The sequence below is a fragment of the Ictalurus punctatus genome, chromosome 4 (genome assembly GCF_001660625.3).
Source record: "Ictalurus punctatus breed USDA103 chromosome 4, Coco_2.0, whole genome shotgun sequence".
Taxonomy (NCBI): domain Eukaryota; kingdom Metazoa; phylum Chordata; class Actinopteri; order Siluriformes; family Ictaluridae; genus Ictalurus; species Ictalurus punctatus.
The window spans coordinates 32114219-32132424 of NC_071284.1; the positions used below are offsets into that span (position 1 = coordinate 32114219).

At 38.6% G+C, this 18206-nt stretch overlaps 2 protein-coding genes across 2 annotated transcripts; both read right to left on the reverse strand.

Moving 5' to 3' along the window:
* Positions 1 to 3907: 3907 nt before the first annotated feature.
* Positions 3908 to 8623, reverse strand: LOC108264091 (extracellular calcium-sensing receptor). The gene is made up of 6 exons (XM_017465393.3): positions 8547 to 8623; positions 7998 to 8286; positions 6279 to 7109; positions 5942 to 6172; positions 5665 to 5788; positions 3908 to 4815 (listed from the first exon to the last, which is right to left on the reverse strand). Exons 1-6 carry the CDS (start codon positions 8621 to 8623, stop codon positions 3908 to 3910), a joined length of 2460 nt encoding a protein of 819 aa, XP_017320882.3.
* Positions 8624 to 11878: 3255 nt separating this feature from the next.
* LOC124627819 (extracellular calcium-sensing receptor-like) lies at positions 11879 to 16266 on the reverse strand. The gene is made up of 6 exons (XM_047154567.2): positions 16144 to 16266; positions 15475 to 15760; positions 14529 to 15350; positions 13824 to 14045; positions 13514 to 13637; positions 11879 to 12795 (listed from the first exon to the last, which is right to left on the reverse strand). Exons 1-6 carry the CDS (start codon positions 16254 to 16256, stop codon positions 11879 to 11881), a joined length of 2484 nt encoding a protein of 827 aa, XP_047010523.2. The 5' UTR covers positions 16257 to 16266.
* Between the last annotated feature and the right edge of the window lie 1940 nt (positions 16267 to 18206).

The window sequence follows — 18206 nt, forward strand, 5'->3', positions numbered from 1 at the left end:
AAGTTTCTTCCTCCTCAGGGAGCTTTTCCTTATCACCGTTGTCTCTGGCTTGTTAATTAAGGATACATGTATCAATTTAAAGCTTATATCTAGATTTCTGTGAAGCTGCTTTGTGACAATGTCCATTGTTAAAACCAGTATATAAATAAAATAAAATTGATTTGAATTGAGTCTTTTGGGGGCACACGGTGGCTTAGTGGTTAGCACGTTCTCCTCACACCTCCGGGGTCGGGGGTTCGTGCTGTGGGGGTTTCCTCCGGGTACTCCGGTTTCCTCCCCCAGTCCAAAGACATGCATGGTAGGCTGATTGGCGTGTCCAAAGTGTCCGTAGTGTATGAATGGGTGTGTGAGTGTGTATGTGATTGTGCCTTCTGATGGATTGGCACCCTGTCCAGGGTGTACCCCGCCTTGTGCCCGATGCTCCCTGGGATAGACTCCAGGTTCCCCGTGACCCTGAAAAGGATAAGCAGTATAGAAGATGGATGGATGAGTCTTTTCTGTACACATTTCTACGGAAGGGATAAGACTCAAGGAAAATCTGACTTTTCTGAGCAAAGGAGTCAACATGGTCAGTGTCACAAATGTGCTTAAAATTAAAAAGTGACCTAAAAATTGTGCAGAATCCTGAATATTGAATATTTGAATCTTGAACATTTCCTTTCTATCTTTTAAAAGACTTTAAAAGATCTTTGTCTATCTTCTTAAAAAAAGAAACTTTCTTTTACAGTTTCAATGTCGTACCAGAATTTTGGTTTTGTTGATAGATATGCAGACATAAACATATGTTATGTGATAGATGCATGCGTGAAGCTGAAGTATGTTTATTTTACAAGCAAAGTGTGGCTCAACCTAATGTCTGAGTTTTAATAGCAAACTTCAGTTTGGCTTCGCTGAAATTCAGAATCATGATGCTAATAAAGCTCACATCTGGTTGGCACACACGGCTGAGTTATGGCTAGAATAAGGACAGTAAAAACTGTCCTTGGATAGTATCTGTTTCTGGACAGTTCAAAGTATCAGCTGGAGAGGCAGTCAAATTCCCATAAAATGTGTGACCATGAACCTTGTTTTCCCCCAAAACACAAATATAGGTGTTGTATATAACATGTGATGTACAGGAAGAGAGTGAAATGCTGATCAGCAGGGAAAGGCGCCAAAGTGTCCAGCTGTGTCCAGCATTACCCCTCCCCCCACCCCCTTTATTCATTTATTTATTTTACATGTCTCTAATTGAATACTCTAAAAATGTTCTATATCTGCACTTTTGAACAATTATGTTAACTAACCAAGTGAGCTATGCCAGAGTAAACACCACCTCCATTAACAACAGCATATAAAGAAAGATCATGTCAGCTAGCCAGGTAACTTAGCCAAATGCTGTTGAGGGTTCACTAGCTTGATACTGTAGGTTTGTTAGCTAGCTAGTTCATGTTAATTTATGGACGTGTCTACCTACATAGGTAGCCATCTAGCGAAATGCCCCTTATTCTGTTATTCTGAACATTACCTTATAGGCTAAAGCAGAACATAGATGTATTTAACACAACAGGCAATCGCTACTGAACATCAAAGTGACATTTTAAGTTTAACGCAGAGCTTTAAAAAGATCTGGCTAGCACATTCAGCTAGCAAGCTAATGTCGAGCTGTGAAATGCAGATATGTCCATGGGTATTGGCTCACATAATTTGCAGCATTTAGCATTTTACACTGAAGATACCTGATCAATTGGGCCAAGGAGACTCATCTGACTCTACTGTCTCAAACACTGCTACTTCTGACTAAGAATGTGTCACCTAAAGTGTAGAATTTTGTCAGAAAATTGCTGTGTGTTGACTGGGTCTTGAAATTGAATTATAAAATTTTTTGCACATACTGTCTTTTACTGTCTATATGGCTTACAGTCTTCTGGGATTAAATGCATTTTTCGTAAAGGTAAAAAGTAATCACATTCACAAAAGCAACATTATAGGTCATTTTTCTAATCTCGGTGGTACACCCAGTGAACTGACTTAAGCAGGTACTAAACCCATCTCTGAATATGCATAACTTTAATTGCATAAATAACGACGTAACTTTTGGACTCTGAATATGGTACCATGTGAATAATATTTGATAAGTTAATGCGTGCAAATAAAATGAATCATTGGACAAATCACATGTGAAAACACATTGAACTACATTTATAAGTAAATTTTCCACTTGTGTAAAATGTGTGAAAAAGGAAATGGGAATTTTCTGAAAAGCACACTTTTACATGTACACTTTGTGTGAGTGAAGTTCTCTGTAAGACTTCGCAAGTGAGTGAGTATAGATACTTCGTAAGAGCCAATTGACCTTGATATTTAAATTTTTGTTATACGTGTAATTTATTATTGTGATAAGTGTATTTTCATGGATTCAGCCAGGCATTTATCAATTCCTTTTTTTTTCAGACTGAGTATGAATATGATTTAACTTGGATTTAGTATGGTTGCACTGAAGAAAAGTGGCTTTTCTTCCACTTGGGAAAAGCGTTTCTGTACAGCTATAAGTGAAGCAATTTTTTCTTATGTTCGTAGTGTTGGAGTTACTCGTCAATGACTGAGAGCTGATCATTAAGACCATTATAATGAGTTGAGAGCTGTCATTTTCCATCACCTAGCCTTGTCTGTAGACATTTTTTAAAATCTAGCTAGCATTTGCTTCATTGTTGCTTGCGGCACTGTGCAGCTAGTTATGAACTCCTTATACTGCGCTTTATATTTAATATGTTTTATTAGGTTACTTATTCCTGTTCTTGATATTTTCACAGAGCTCAGTTTACAGTCTACTTTTCTTTGATTGCCATCATTAATTGTGAAATATATCCAGATCGCTGTTATATCGTGTAATCTGTATATTAGCATGACAGCGTACACTTGCCTTTAATCATATAGTATCAGTATCGCATTATAGTATCAAAGCATTTCTTAATCAAAAGTATGAGTAAATGAGCATAATATTAAAGGGTTACACCATACCAGTATTGGTACTGATGCATCCCTAGTTTTAACCTTACTATCTAGCTTGACTTTTGGTTTCCAGAGGTAATTTTGCAAGGCAACACAGTGAAATGTAATGTGAAAGCTGCTGGAGTTTCCTAGAACAGATCTTTGCCATTAAATGTTGCATTATATGTCTTCAATTTCATTTTGACGTCAAAAGTCTTCAAAAGGAACAAAGGTGTTTCGACATAACTCGGTTCACATTTGCAAAACAGATGCCGAGTGTTTTAGATTTGCACCACTATTCCTAAACCCCTAAACCTACGAATGATGTGCAGAGCACAGAGCAGAGGACTGTGTCGTGACTTTCACCTCACACCAGGCAGCCTCTTGACACTTCAGTGAGTGATTTGTATCTGACGCTTTTATTCTGATTCTTTATATGGGTTGTATGCTGGGTAGAATTGAGTTGGCTTGGTTGTTACTGAATCACACTGTAACACCAGTGCCCCCTTGTGGTAGAAACAGAAAGCACCAGTTTCACAAGTAGGTCCAGGTGAAAAGGCAATAATAATAATAATAATAATAATAATAATAATAATAATAATATTTGATCATTTTCATGAGAGTTCTACTAAGATTGAATTAAATGTAGGCTAAAATCAGCTGGAAAAAAAACTGTATTGATTTAATTAAAATAACATGAGTACTATAACACTTAAATAGAATTATAACCCCCATATATCTTCATAAGTACCATTTAAAGCTATTTTTAATACATATAAATTTAATACGCAAATATTTTCAATATTCTTGTTTATTCCTCTCCCATGTTTTTCCAGTTACAGAATTGTATCAGGTAATAGGACAAGGGTCACAAGCCAAGCCCTAAAATGTATGAAAAGAAAGAAAAGAAATAAATAATAAAACATAAAAAAAATGATCACCTCCCACCTTTTTGAGACATAACATATTTTTTAGTATTCTTTTCAGGCATAAAGATAATAATGTAACATTTTGGGGCAAATATACACAAGAGGACCCCAAAACTGGATGCTAAAATAGCAAATATCTCTACTGCAACTGTGAACTTTCCAGGAGAGCTGACATAAGCTGGTATGTAGGCAATCCATACTGCACAGAATATGAGCATGCTGAATGTGATGAATTTGGCTTCATTAAAGTTATCAGGCAGTTTCCGAGCCAGAAAGGCTAAGATGAAGCAAAAAGCAGCCATGCAGCCAATGTAGCCAAGCACACAGCAGAACAGTGCCACTGAACCAAGGTGGCATTCTAAGATGATCCGGTCCCGGTACAGCCATGTGTTCTTCACCGGATAGGGCGGATTTGTGGTCAACCAAGCCACACAAACGGCACACTGTATGGCGGAGCAGACGAACACACCGAATCGCTGCTGAGGGGGCCGAAACCAGCGTGCTGTGTTATTGCCAGGCAGTGTGGCCCTGAATGCCATGAGAACCACCAGTGTCTTGCTGAGCAGGCAGGAGAGACATAGCGCAAAGGTCAAACCAAAGGCTGTGCGTCGGAGTGGGCAGGCCCAGCGAGATGGCTGGCCTAGAAAAGTGAGGGCACACAGGAAGCAGAGAGAAAGTGATATCAGTAGCAAGAAGCTCAGCTCTGAGTTGTTGGCCCGCACCAAAGGTGTATCTCGGTGAAGGATGAAAATGACAGCTACAGTCACTGTAGCAGCTACACCCAGGATAGACGTGGCTGCAAGGGCCATACCAAAACCCTCAGTGTAGGACAGAAACTCAATCTGTTTGTCGACACAGCTGTCACGTTGTGGGTTGGACCAGAGGTCCTCGGGGCATAGCGTGCACTCTGGCTGATCTGAGAGCAAAGGTAAATAAGTTTAAAGAGCGTCATGGTGTGCGTGCAGTAATTTCAAACATTGATGTGGCGGCCTGTGAAACCCCTTCACATGGTAGTATTTTATACACAGTACATATAATAGAAATGTGACCGAAATCATGTTCCTCTTTTGCATGGAGCTCAACTAAACGTTCTAGCATTTTAGAGTTCTGGTTTATGGTTTCATTCCAGTTTCACTGAAAGAAGGCAACACACTGAACAATTGATTTAAGGGGCATTTCATTTAACACATAATAAACAACAACTAAATTATACCTATCTTTGTTCATAGCCTACAGTACAGTCAATTTACAGCTGTGTTCATTAAACCTAACATGATCCTTCCGAAAGCCTAAGCAAGTATAGAAAGTAAATAAAATTAATTAAAAAAAAAAAATGATTTACATAATTTCTGGCTGGAATTCAGCCGCAGCGACAGATTTTCCCAGAACTTTTAAGATGGGAAAATAATGTTCACCAGGAAATCCATATTTGATTTATTAAATAATAATTATGTGGGAGCAAGTTTCACTTTATAAGATATTATGATATAGAGAGATATACATATTGTTTTGTATGGCTTTTTTCCCCCATAACTCCATGAATAACCTTTTTTTAATGGCTGATGCAGTGTTTTTGTGTTGTGTTAATGTAATGTTACTGTGAAATTTTCTGCAGCACAAAAATATCAGTTCTGCAGGGTCACAGCACAGATTTAGCACCTGATCAGATCTGATTAAAGAAATTAAAGAGAATTAACTATAGTCTGGCAAGCTAACACTAAACTGGGCATTAGCTTTACAACCACTCAAGGATTTGATAACATACCTATGCCGTTGCTGATGCTACCCTCTGCACAGGGCACGCAGTCATAGCAGCAAATGGGTTCTCCCTTGCGCGGGGCTTTCCTGTAGCCTGGCTGGCAGCTGGGTGAGCACACTGACACTGGCAGCTGAGACGGTGACAGAGATTTAGTACAGAAGCTTCTCCAACAATAACCAGTTTATATTTTAGGACAATCTCACTGAATGAAGAATGTTGTCAGCTTTGAATTCTGTGTGATTTGTGCCTGTCAATCTGAATGAATCTAAACAAATAATTTTACCTCCTTGGATCCACCTGGCCACAAGATGGTGTCCTGGTAGAGAACTAGTTGCTGCTCGGCAGGGAGAGATGAGTCAAAACGTCCGACGGTAGCAAACTTCATCGGCCCACCTCCTGGCCCCTTCTGCCAGTTTACAATATCATAAGATCCTGCAGGGTCTCCGTACTTATCAAAGTTTACAACATCCCCAAACGTGTTGGTAAAGTTCACCTCCTTAAGGTACTTTATCACCTTGTTAAAAAGCCAGACAGAAATGAATAGGGGAACATTTCTTCACTATACAATTCTAAGCCCTTGTGTCATTGGAGATAGAAATAAAGACTGAGTTTAGCAATACCTGCCAGGGCTGTAGACTGTAGATATCTGGACAGAGTTCCTTCTCAATACTGCTCTCCTGTATCTGGCACATAAGCAAGTTGTGCAGCGCGTGTGCTGCAGCATACACCGCTTTGTGTAAGTTATAGGTCACTCTGAGCTGGGACACATCATTATAGATTGTCTCAGTGTCCTGAATTCTTTCTTCTCCAGTACAAGTGCGGTTATACTGGACCTGATCAGCCATGGAACCAACTGGAACACTTGTATTAAAGGAGCACTGAAACTCTGTTTCCCAGAATTCCCGTGCAGATGGGTTATAAGGCGTAGTGAAAGGCTTCAGACTTTCTAGGAAGTCTTTGAGGCCAGGGATCTCGGCTCGGCGTATGGCGAAACCCATAGTGCCACTGAGCAAGGGATATTTATTGGATATAAGGGTGGAGGTTACCCAGGCCTCACTGGCTACCCACAACCTCCCGGTTACATTCTGTCTTACCACTTCCTCCACCACAGGCTCCATGTCTTCTTCAGTGGCAAAGGTTATAAGCACACGTGCAGTGGAGCCTTTAATCGTCTTCACAATATCATTGATCTGTTGCTGAGTGGGGACTTTGGGAATGATGACCCGAAAGGCCACACATGCACCAAGATTTGTCACCTCAGCTGTGAACATGTCAATGCCGGTACGTCCATAAGCATCGTCGGCACCAAACGTGCCCACCCAGGTCCAGCCGAAGTGCTTGACGAGGCGGGCCATAGCGCTGGCTTGGTAAGTGTCACTAGGGATTGTACGAAAAAAATAAGGGTGCTGCTTTTTGTCACTCAGGCAAGCACAAGAGGCAAAGTAACTGATCTGGGAATTCAGACAGAGACAAGAAAAATCGACAGTGTACAGTTAAGCAATAATGCCTTGCTTTGTTTATATTTAGAGATGTAGTTCCAATTAATCAGAATTCTTTGTGAAAATAACTCGCTTTTCTGACTCCTCATACAAAGACAGAAAAGTCCTCTGAACTTCACATGTGAACTGTGTAAAATCACTGGTTTTATAAACACTTCACATATTTGTTGCTTGACCTGTACTGTATTGTATCACATGCTTTTTATTTTTCACCCTTCGCACATTTTTCATGCTTTTTATTTTTGTATGTGGTTTTTCCATTGATTCGTGTTATTTTAATATGAATTCATACACATGATTTGTGTCAATTTTCCCGCATGTGATCACATATTGTGTTTGCATACAAGTTCATATGTGCAATTTCAGGGCTTAACATCACGCACCGTCACATGCTTCTCATGTGTGATTACATATTACTCACATGTGAAAAATACATGATCATGGGTTTTCCATAATCAATTAAACATTCGGTGTAAAATAAAAAAAAATAAAATAAATAAAAATAAAAAGGAGGAAGGAGGAAGAAAACCAGGCAGTGAGATGATCCAGACAGAACATGTTTCACCGTCTTTTGCATATTCAGACACACTGTACTCTGAAAATACCACGGCCATAGCGACACATGACGAGTTTTCCCAGACGATAACACATACGCTGTATTAATTATCTAGGTACCATTATTATGTCTACTGCAATTATATATTGCATTTTTAAAAAAAAATTATTCAGAGCAAAATGAAGTGTAAAAGAAGCAGAGGAAGAAAAATAAGCAGTGAGATGATCCAGACAGAACATGTTTCACATTCAAACACACTTTACTCTGCACAGCGATGCTCTCACCAGTGGGACCTTGAACAGATTAAGCAGTCTGGAGACAGCTATAGATAGGCTGGATCCTGAGTCTCCTATGACAAGAGGGATGCTAGGGGATGAACATGACCCTGTGCTGTTCGTCTTCAGTGGCTGAGAGACCACAGACAAGGCAGTTCTTGCAGACAAAGCCACTGTCCAACACGTGTCATAAATCCTGTAGCCCAGAGTGATGTTGGGCAGCAACACAGGATTTCTATTAATTTCATCTATGAAGAAGATCATGGCCTGAGACCAGCGTAATGCACGCAGGTTTAACCTAAAGAAACAAGACACAATCAACATAAAAATGTTATTAGGGTTACTTGGGCTAAAATATATAATTGTCATTGTGTATTTTTTTTTTAGCAAAACCGATGAATGATGTCCAAAACAAACACTGGTACAAAAATGACATGACATTACAACACATCAAGATCATCATCTTCAGTCATATAAAACCATGGAAGGAAAAGAAAAAAAAAACCCAACAATGTCTCAGAAGCACAAAGTGAATTTTTCACAGACAAAAGTTTTTACCCCCTGCATTTCCTCTTGTCTGGTGTACTCATGAAGTTCAGCTCCTGCTCTACACCTTTAGAATGGATGGGAAACATGGCAGCCAGGATCACCTGGCCCTCCTTATGGACCACCGCCGAGTCCAGGTCCTGCCAGTGCTGACAGTTATCCTCGGAGGAAGCGCGTGTGGGCCAGAGGAGAGACAGCAGCAAGGTCAGGACATGGAACACCAGCATCCTGACCTCTACTCAGCACAGACTGTGCACCCCTGTGATGACATGATAACAACAGAACTTTATAGATGCAGATTAATGAAAAGGCTCTCTGGAGGCAAAAAAAAGGGTGACATAAACACAAGCAAAGCCACACATGAGTAAGTTCATGCACAGGGACACACACACACACACACGCACACACACACACACACATGCACACACACTGCACACAGAAAAAAGAACTAATCAAAGATAACATTTCTTAGTGTTCTAACAGCAACTACTATTTAATTCAATTCGTTTGCAATGATTTTGATATGCAATAAGTTACACGTACCGATTATAATAAGTATATGTATGTAAAGTTTACAATGGAAAATGATTATCAGCATCATCCACTTCAGTCTCTGTCTCATCACATGAAGTAAACGTCACTTGCAGCATTTAAGCTTCTCACTATTCATATTCTTACACCAGTGCTAAAATAACCACTGATTCATTTAATTATACTGAAGTACAATTCTAATTCAGGCAACAGATCAGAAGGTCATGAGGTCAAATGTCAGCACCACTAAACTGCCACTGCTGGTCCCTTGAACAAGGCCCTTAACCTATCTCACCTATCTAACAAGGCCCTTAACCTTTAAGTTGCTTTGTATAAAAGAATCAGCCAAATGTAAATGTAAATAAAATGTAAATGAATCATTTATCTATAATTGTCACATATTAGGGATTATGAGCCATATCTATTGCTTTTTCTGGGAAACAAATCTCAAGTTGCTTATCCTACATGGGGTCGTAGCAAGCCTGGAGCCTATCCCAGGGTACTCAGGGCATGAGGTAGGGGACACCCTGGAAGGGGTGTCAACCCATCACAGGGCACAATTGCACACACATTCACACACTATAGACAATTTGGAAATTCCAATCAGCCAACATTGCATGTCTTTGGACTGGGGGAAGAAACCGGAGTACCCGGAGAACATGCAAACTCGACGCACACAGGGCAGAGGTGGGATTCGAGCCCGTAACCCTGTGAGGTGCGAGGCAAATGTGCTAACCATTAAGTCTCCTTTCCGACCTTCCCACCATTTACATCTGAATTCCCATGCTGATGTGTAGAAGAAATCAGAAAATGGACAGCGGAGTTTGTGCTTCAATATGATGGACATTCATGGTTGTGCCATACCATTAAATATAACTAAACAGATACAAAGTATGACATGTTGTTCTATAATGAATAAAGAAAAGAATAGAAGAATAAAACATGTTTTGTTAAAGGTTGCATCACACTAACCTGTCATTGGTTAGCAGACATTGAGCATGTCTTTAAGCTCTAAAATAAGCTCTAACTAAAAGTATTTTAGATCATAGTGCTTTTCTCTTGACTTTATTTACAAATGTGACCTTGAAGTAATCCAAAAGTAATCAGATTACATTACTTTCATATTGTGATACTTGGATTATGTTACTGATTACATTTTTATGAAGTAATTTGTAACTGTAATACATTTTTAAAGTAACCCTCCCAACTCTGTTGGTTAGCTTCCTATAGCAGCACGCTATATTTTGTTTTATTCCTTATATAGTTTGTCTCTGTGTTTGTCATTATGATATCAGATCTATTATTTATGATTTATATATGTTTTTATGTTATATTTGTGCTTGTTATATTGATTTTGTTCTATTTTGCAACTCTGTTATTTATAATAATAATAATAATAATAATAATAATAATAATAATAATAATAATAATTATTATTATTATTATTAGCTATGCCATTTATTTCTGTATGTTATTATTTCAGTGTCACATGAACTCTTAACAATCATCATGCTCTTTATCTTGTGCTGTTTATTACATGATCTCTACCCAGAGGACTGAAAACCATGAGACTAGTGTAATCTTCCACTACATGCATGGACAATCAACAAAAATAAATTAATCTAATCAGTCAGTTGTCAGAGTATGCATATATGTGCATATGTTTATTATTGTTATACTCAGAAAGTAAACGGGCCTCTTAAGTGAGTTTTTTAATTAGCCTGAGGCAGCTGGGCTTTAAATGTGGTGTTCTGGGGGACATGGGGCATGTTTATGAGCTCCTCAGGGACATGAGAGGATGTCTCTGATCTGATCCGATGAGGAAAATAGAGTGAAGTGTGTGTGGTTTTATCCAAGTAGGCAAAAGGCAACAGCCACAAGAGTGTATGTGTGAAATTATTATTAGTCTCATGTAAGAAGCTTTGATTGCCAAATTGTGTATTTATTTGATCTGGACTCCTCTCCGCAGCACCTCATAGTGGGTGGTGAATAAAAATACACGTTTGTAGGTAATGCTAAATATTTGAGCCTTTGATATGGAGGTGCTGCTGAGGTGACAGTGGTTAACCTGTATTTTATAATATTTTAATTAATATTTTCAGGTCACAAGATAATATATTGAGACCAAGAGTAAATATCTTGAGCCTACAAACTAATTATCTCAAGCTCCCTCAAGCCCATATGTTATGCAGTATCCTGATAATTATATGGTAAGAACAGGCAAAAAAAAAAAAAAAAAAGTCTATTCCTGTGCCCACAGTGGTCTGGGTCTTATTTTAAAAAATAGTTCCTATAAGGTAAGTATTTTGTAGCCACAGAATAGATCTAATGAAACTTAGGTATATATTGCTTTATATATTTTAATTTATTACTATGGGGCCACATGAAACTTAAAATGTGGCCTCAATATATTATCTCATGCCTTCAATATATTATCTTGTGACCTCAATATATTATACATCGCCCTCAATATATGTTGTGGCTTCAGTATATTATTGTGTGGCTTCAATATATTATGTTTTGGTTTTAAATATTATCTCCCAGCCTCAATATATTATTTCATAGCTTAAATATTTCATCTCATGGCCTCAATATACTATCTTGTGGCCTTATCTCTACACCTTATTAAAAAATGACCACCTTGGTGACATTATACATATTAGTTAAAGGAAAATGTTATATTGCAGTCATAATTGGGAATTTAAAAAAAATGTATTTATTTATTTTTACTCATATGATACATACACATTACACAAATTTCACTGAAGTTGGAACATATGTAATAAATTATATAAAATTCACAAGATGTAATGCTAAATTTTTTTATCTACCGTGGTTTTGCCCATGAGGTGCTTCTTTGTGTTCTTCTCTGGTCTGAGCAGGATTATATAACACTTTGGGGCAAAGATACACAGCAAAAGGCCATAACTGGAAGCCAGGATGGCAAAAACCTCTACAGCTACTGTGTACTTTCCCGGGGAGCTGACGTACGCTGGAACAAAGGCAATCCAAACCGCACAAAATATCAACATGCTGAAAGTGATGAACTTGGCCTCGTTGAAATTGTCTGGAAGCTTCCGGGCAAAGAAGGCAAGCAAGAAGCAGACTGCAGCCAGCAGGCCAATGTAGCCCAGAACCAGAGAGAAGGCGAGAGTTGAGCCCATGTCACACAGCAGGATGATGTGCGCTGACTCCCGAGTCATTAGTTTACGTGGGACAGGAGGAGCCAGGCCCAGCCATGCACCACAAATCCCAACCTGTACTGCTGTACACAGGAAGATCAGAGCACGCAGTTGTGGTGGTCTGAACCATTTCATGGCATTGCTTCCTGGAAGAGTGGCTTTGAAAGCCATCAGGACCACCATTGTCTTTCCCAAAATACAAGACAGGCAGAGACAGAAGGCAATGCCAAAAGCCGTGTGACGTAACTGGCATGACCAGGAAGTAGGCTGTCCAATGAATGCCAGGGCACAAAGGAAGCACAACCAAAGAGAGCTGAGGATCAGGAAGCTGAGCTCCGAGTTGTTAGCCCGGACAAGAGGTGTGTGGCGTTTGAAGGTGAAAATGAGGCCAACAGCAAGCGTGGTGCCGGATCCCAGCAAAGCCACAGCCAGCAATGCCATGCCCATTATGTCACCATAGGACAGGAACTCCACCAGCTTTGGTATACAGGCATCTCTCTTCAAGTTGGACCAGAACTCAGGTCCACACCTTTCACACTCTATGGCATCTTACACACAACAGTCATAGGAAAAATAAATCTAAATCCACTAAATTGTAATGAATGCACTTGTGTAAAAAAGTACTCAACAGTCATATTTGAGTTAAAGTTAAAAGATCCCTTAATGAGAAATGTCTCAGGTATCACAAGTTCTTGGCATCAAACATAGGGAAGAACAATTATAATATTTCCATGTTGTCTGACATGTTTTAATATTTGTTTTCCCCTAACTATAACACAAAGAATGCAGTATTATAGTTTTTCATTATTATTATTATTATTATCATCATTATTATAAAATAATAGCAATATTACTGTAATAATACATTGCATGTATTGCAATACATGCAATGTATATACCTGTAAAAACAAACAAACAAACATACAAACATTTCTCGTCTGTATCCAAGGATGATGATGATTAATATGTATTGAAAAGGTTGCAAGTCCTTAACAAGTCACTTAAATTAGTAAAACATGTCTTTTTTTAAGGTTTTGCGACATTTCATGATGGCTTTTGGTTGACTTAGCAGCATGAAATAGTTCATATTGTAGTAAGAATTCACGGTATTATTTGTACGCACAAAAGCAGAATATTTATGTGTTGTTACTATAAACACGTTTTTCTTTTTGTAATTGTGCATAAAAAGACCAAATTCATCCCACAGCTTTAGAAAAGACAAACCGTCTGTTGCATTGTAGCTATAGACAAGTGCAGGTAACTCACCTGTCTTATTGCTAACCTCCCCAGCTGCACAGAGAATGCAGTCAAAGCAGCAGACAGGGAAACTAGGCCTAATGGCCTTCCTGGTGCCTGGGGGACAGCTGTTACTGCAGACAGACACAGGGACCTGCAGAGCAAAGAGGAGGCCAACTAAAAAGATATAAATTACTTATTTTTTAGATATAAAATTCAACGTGCATTTATAGAGTGTAGTCTTAGCAATAAAACCAGAAAAATTAAATGCATGGGGAAATATACAATGGAAATTTGTGATGCCATTTATATTTTGTTTTTAAAAGACACATAGGCTTACTTGTCTCTGGTTACCATTCCAGATAATTAGATTTTCCTCTATGAGCAGTTTAATGCTCTTGGTTTCATCAAATGTGCCCACAGTGGCATACCGGACCTCGCCAGTCTCGGAGAGCTGAAAGTTGATCAGGTCATACATGGCCACGGCATCACCGTTTGCATCAAACTTAGTTTCTTCACCAAACTCATTAGTGAAGTCCACTTTTTTCAAATAGTGCAGAAGCTGAGATGTACAGAGATTAAAAAAAGACAGTGACAGAAGATAGATAGCCAGAGAGCTAGTTAGAGAATGCTGGACTTAACTATTGAAAACTATTTTGGAGCTGCTGCAAATATCTGAACCATAGTTCATGGTATATATTTTTACGTTATTTTGTTCCAGTGTTGCGTTACATATTGCACAAAAACCTCACACACATCTATAGAGTCTCTGTGTAGTTTTATGTACAATATATCCATGACATGTTTTGATTTTTTTTTTTTACAGTGTAGTTTTTTTGTGTTTGTGTTTTTATTATTGATCTTTTATTTTCCGCTGCAGCTTCAGTGAAAGCCTGTACACGGAAGCAAGCTTGTGCAATCAAATTTGTATCTTTGAGGAAAAAAAGGGATATACATTCTTCCTCAACACATCAGTGAAGCCACAGTTAGACATACACGATAAATGATTAAATGTGTCAGTTGAATGAGAATTTGTGTTTCTAACCTGCCATGGATTTATGGTCCGCGTGTCAGGGCAAGCACCCCCAGGGAAGGGTCCTTTCTCTGGCACACATTTCAGCATCGCTTCCAGAGCATAAGCAATGGCATACACTCCCTTATAAACATTATAGGAGATCCTCAGCTGAGACACATCTGAGTATATGCTTTTAACATTAGCCAATATCTCTGAGCCATTACAAGGGGGTTTATTTGAGAATGTCCCATTGATTGCAGTGTGAGGAGAGCATCCAAAAATCTCTTCCCAGAACTGCAAAACAAAAGGATCATCAGGGAATGTGGAGGGGTGCAGACGGAGCAGGAATGGTTGCAAACCAGGGATTTCAGCCCTGCGAATGGCAAAACCCATGGAGCCTTGCAAAATGGACTGAAATTCTGCTGTGGTGAGGATTGCAGCTGTGATCCAGGCCTCACTGGCTAACCACTGGATACCAGTCAGATTGTGTTTGAGAGCCTCACTGAATAGTGCTTTTGCATCCTGCTCTAAAGCAAACACCAACACCACTCGAGCCCCTGAGACACTTATGCTCTTCACGATCCTGGACATCTCTGCTGGGGCATGGTTTTTGGGAATGATCTCATAAAGAGCGATACAGGCACCCAGTTTGGACACCTTGTCATTGAAGATTTGGGCTCCTCCACGGCCATACGCGTCATCCCCAGCCACCGTTCCCACCCAAGTCCAGCCGAAGTGTTGTACCAGCTGAGCCAAGGCATTCACCTGGAAGAAGTCACTCGGCATGGTCCTTAGAAATGCTGGGAATACATGCTTATCACTCAGACATGCACAACTTGAGAAATAGCTGACCTTCAGAGAGGAGAGGAAAGGAGAGGAGAGTGGAAATGAATTCAATAAAAATGATACTAAAAAGCATTCTGTAAAGCATTCTGCAACATTTACACTGTTGTGTAAGCCATACAGCTATTCTCACCTGTGGCAGTTGGAAAACACCTAGAAAATGTGCAACCACCATCGAAAGTGTGGATCCACCATCACCAATGACAACAGGCACCCTGCCCTGACAGTTCATATTTCCACTCTCCTCCTCTCTCCCCCCCATTAGCTCCATAGCTGTGCGAAGTGCAATGAGAGGGGTACTGCATGAGTCGTAGATCTTATAGCCAAGGGTGATGTTCGGCAAAAGATGATTGTCCCTGTTTATCTTTTCGATGGCAAAAATCATTGTCTGCATCCAGCGAAATGTCCTGAAATTAAACCTGTTAGATACAAGATACAAGGGAAGCTAAACTCTTATTTGACCCTTAAAATGGAAATCTAAATTAGGACTTAGGTTTCTTAATGTTTTTGCTAAAAAAAAAAAAAAAAAAAAAAAAAAAGCTTTTAGTCATGTTTTGCCTAATTATATGCTTGCATAATACATAAGAAAATGACCATGCTGATTAAGTTATTATAAGGAAAAAAAAAAGTACGAGCCAGGAGTAATCTGAACCAGAAACATTACAGTGATAAAATATTAAGCTTTTTGTATACTACAACAGAGAACACCCGCATGTAAAATAACTAACTATACATTACAATAAAAATCAAATGCATAAATCCAGACAAAATGTGCTTCCGTATTGGATAGTGAGTGACTGACCCAGTGCACTGAGCAGATATAGGCTGAGACTTGAAAGAGACCCGTGCCTCCATCACTGCATCATGCAGCGAAAACAAGCCCCCCAGCGTGATGTTCCCTTCTCTAGCCACCATAGGCAGGTGTGAAGGGCCCGAGATGAGTTGACAGGCTTGCTGTTGGAGGAGCTGAGAAGAGATCAAAGTAGAGAGAAATGCTAGAGGCACACATACACATGCATACACACCCTTAAGCTGCATTCTGTCTCAAAGCTAATCAAGCTAAATGACACTGGCCAGAACATTCACTGTACTCAATAGTATAGCATTTTGTACGTGACATTCTGCCACAACAGCACACAATGGACACAGACGGACTCGTTACACATGAATTGAATCACTCCTGCCCACTTTTATGTTGTATATGAAGGCTTATGTCTTATGCAACATTAGGCCACAAATACACCTGAGACAATCACTCAGCAGAAATAGAATCACCCCCCATTATACATGCACACTGCAATAACAGTGCATAGAGTAGATCTTTATGGTGGCAGACATTAATGGGTCATGCATCTTAAAGACAAGTGTGATGTTGGGCAAACAATGAATGTTCCTGTTGATCTTTTTGATGACAAACAATCATTGTTTGCATCCATGCAAATGTTCTGAAATTAAAATAAGTTAAAACAGGAGTTTAATGTACAATTGTTTTTTTTATTTTTATTTTATTTTATTTTTTTAATGTTAGCCCTGAATGCTGCCTGTTTAAAACACCTGAATAAACTCTTTTTATGTGCTCAGTTGTGTAAATGAGATAAATGTAAGTCATTCTGTATAAGGGTGTCTGCCAAATGCCATAAAATGTAAAAAAAAAAAAGAAGAAAAAAAAAGAAAAAAAAAACACACAACAACAAATAAATAAAAATTAGAATGTATTAGAGTACAACTCAATGTTTGAGAATTGTAATTACAAACTTGGGAGCTTCATGTAACACCTATCTGTATGTAGATAGCCTTCTAAAAGGCTAATTTTGAGGGTAATGGATTTCTTTTGTGTTTGTCAGGTACTTCCAAGCCCAACATTTTCTCATTAGGGCATGCAGATATTCAGATTATTACCTCATGACATGCTGTTTGGTGACTTTTGGGATTATTTAATACTCGTAAACCCGGTAGGTTTTCTTAATGTAGACTGAGAATAATGGCATACTGTATTACTGGCTCCAGGCTATTTTGGTTACTTAGGCCTCTCTAATATCATCAGGAGATTGCTGTATGTACATTATGAGCTCTCCCAGGATCAGTTTGGAGGACAACATAGCAAGCAGTGTGTAGAAATCAAATCACACTGTCATAGATCACAGGTCAGAGTACATTGCGTTAATTATTATTATTATTTTTTTTTTTTGATTTGACAAAATATATACCGTATATAAAAATGAGATTTTGGTTATAAAATAAAACCAAACCAAAAAAAAACAAAAACAAAAAAAACAAAAAAAACACACAAATGTTTTTCATTATTTCAGACTAATTTTGGTTAGTGCCTGATAATATGGAACACTACATGCTTTTGAGATAGCAAGAGGATGACATGTTGGTTAGCATGATTGTCCAGGTTCTACAATTTAAAAAAAATAAAAATAAAAATAAAAAATAAACAAAATGTCTGCATATGTTTATCCCATTTTTTAATCAGACATTTTATGAAAACAGAATAATATGCATACATATAATACAAACGGCAGCAAATAAGTTATGATCCAGTGGAGAATTGATTAAATACAGACACAGTATGTAAGGTTCTCAAAATGAACTGGAACAAATATTAAAAGGAAAAAAAAAATCCTACCAGAAGGGCTACACAATTTATCATGCTTCAGCACCCTTGCAAGATAAATTCTGATCCTTGCAGCAAGTGTCGTAATGAACGTACTGCATCGTGCCAGTAATGAAAGGTATTTATTTAGCATTATAATGCCAAAGCCATAAGCATTTCTTATGTAATGTGTAATGTAGAGGTGTAAAGTAGAGTAGACACTGGATGCTGAGTAGCTCCCTCCTACATAATTCTGAGAATACATA